This window comes from Lactuca sativa, chromosome 4 (genome assembly GCF_002870075.4).
Source record: "Lactuca sativa cultivar Salinas chromosome 4, Lsat_Salinas_v11, whole genome shotgun sequence".
Lineage (NCBI taxonomy): Eukaryota > Viridiplantae > Streptophyta > Magnoliopsida > Asterales > Asteraceae > Lactuca > Lactuca sativa.
In genome coordinates, this window is record NC_056626.2 from 347605862 (window position 1) to 347607374 (window position 1513).

General features: G+C 38.7%; 1 protein-coding gene across 1 annotated transcript; it reads right to left on the bottom strand.

Moving 5' to 3' along the window:
* Nucleotides 1-519: 519 nt before the first annotated feature.
* Nucleotides 520-1222, bottom strand: LOC128133709 (uncharacterized). Its single transcript, XM_052771230.1, has 2 exons — nt 772-1222; nt 520-536 (listed from the first exon to the last, which is right to left on the bottom strand). The coding sequence occupies exons 1-2, from the start codon at nt 1220-1222 to the stop codon at nt 520-522; spliced, it is 468 nt and encodes a 155-aa protein (XP_052627190.1).
* Nucleotides 1223-1513: the final 291 nt, after the last annotated feature.

Sequence of the window (1513 nt, forward strand, 5' to 3'; positions counted from 1 at the left end):
CGTTCACCTCTTTCACAAGATCCAGTGAAAGGTTACTTTGTCATCTTACCCAAAAGACAAGAATCACATGCGTCATATGACCTTAGGTCAAATGATTCCAACACTCCATCCTTTTGGAGTTGGATGATGTGTTTCTAGTTAATGTGACCAAGACGACAATGCCAAAAGCATGTTTTGTCTACCATTAGATGAATCAATTTAAAATACATTATTGCCTAAATTGTCTACACACATAACAGTTTCATACACACCATCACAAGTTAAAGCTTCAAAATTAAAAAAATACCATTTTTATAAGCAAAAATAGAACCATTCTCATCATTAAAAGAATATCTAAAACCTTGTTTGAACAATGCATGAAAAGAAATAATGTTTTGTGTTATTTTTGAAGAGTAGAAACAATTCAACAAATCTAAACTAAAACTAACACTAAGCACTAGACTATAAACTCCAATCTTGGTGATAGGTGAAGATCGCCTATTCCCCATGATCAAGTTTATTCTACCATGCTCCACCTCTTCACTTCTTCTTAGCCCCTGCAAATTAGAACGAATTTGAAATCCACATCCTGTACAAGGACCCAAGAACAAGAAGATGATGAGTTATTAGATGAGATAGTGTATATACTTGCAGAAGTCGGCTTCACTTTGCCATCTTTAATGTCTTGTAGATACTTCAGGAAGCTTCGTTTCCAATGCCCTTTGTCGTTGCAATAAAAGCAAGTGGCCTCTTTGGGATCAGACACAGGAGGAGCATCAGAACTGGACTTACCTTTGGGTCCATTTTTTGACGACCCATCTTGAGACTTTCCCTTACAGTTCTGTTTTGGAGGACCTTTCCTCTTCTTCCCATTCCCTTGACCAATAGCCAGAACGGGAGCACTAGCAGGAGTGGAGGAAATACTCTTTCCCTTCATCCCTGCTTCAGCTATTCGCAGGAGGTTGTGAAATTGAGACAAAGTGGTTTCATTGTTGTTCAAATGATAGGTCAAGATGAACTGATCATAACAACTAGGTAAGGAGTTCAAAACTATGTCAATATCCAACTCCTCATCAAAATGCACATTTAGCCTAACAAGGCGATCCACGTATCGTTGCATCCTTTGCACGTGGCTGCTAACTAACTCTCCATCTTTGATTTTGCTTGCTTTGAGGGACTTTACCACCTTGTAATTTTCTTGACGAGATCGCTTATGGTACTTTTCCATAAGGTCTTTGTTCATCTTGTACGACCAGTAATCCTGATAGAATCTTTACAGTTCAGGAGTCATGGTGGCCATCATGATGCAAGAAACTTTTGTCTCGTCATTGTAGTGCTTCTTGTAGGCAACTAGTTCTTCAGGAGTGGCCTTCTTTTCATCAATTTCATTCAGTTATTTCTCAAGGACATACTCCTTGTCCTCGAAATGAAAGGCCATCTTAATGTTGTGCATCCAGTCATTATAGTTGGTATCATCAATGTCACCTTCGGGTAGATGTTCAAAAATGAAAAGTTATGGGAGGAAGAGGAGGAA

What these genes read in the sequence shown, in the direction of transcription:
- LOC128133709 (XM_052771230.1), bottom strand. Translation starts at nt 1,222, where the DNA reads ATGAACAAAGACCTTATGGAAAAGTACCATAAGCGATCTCGTCAAGAA.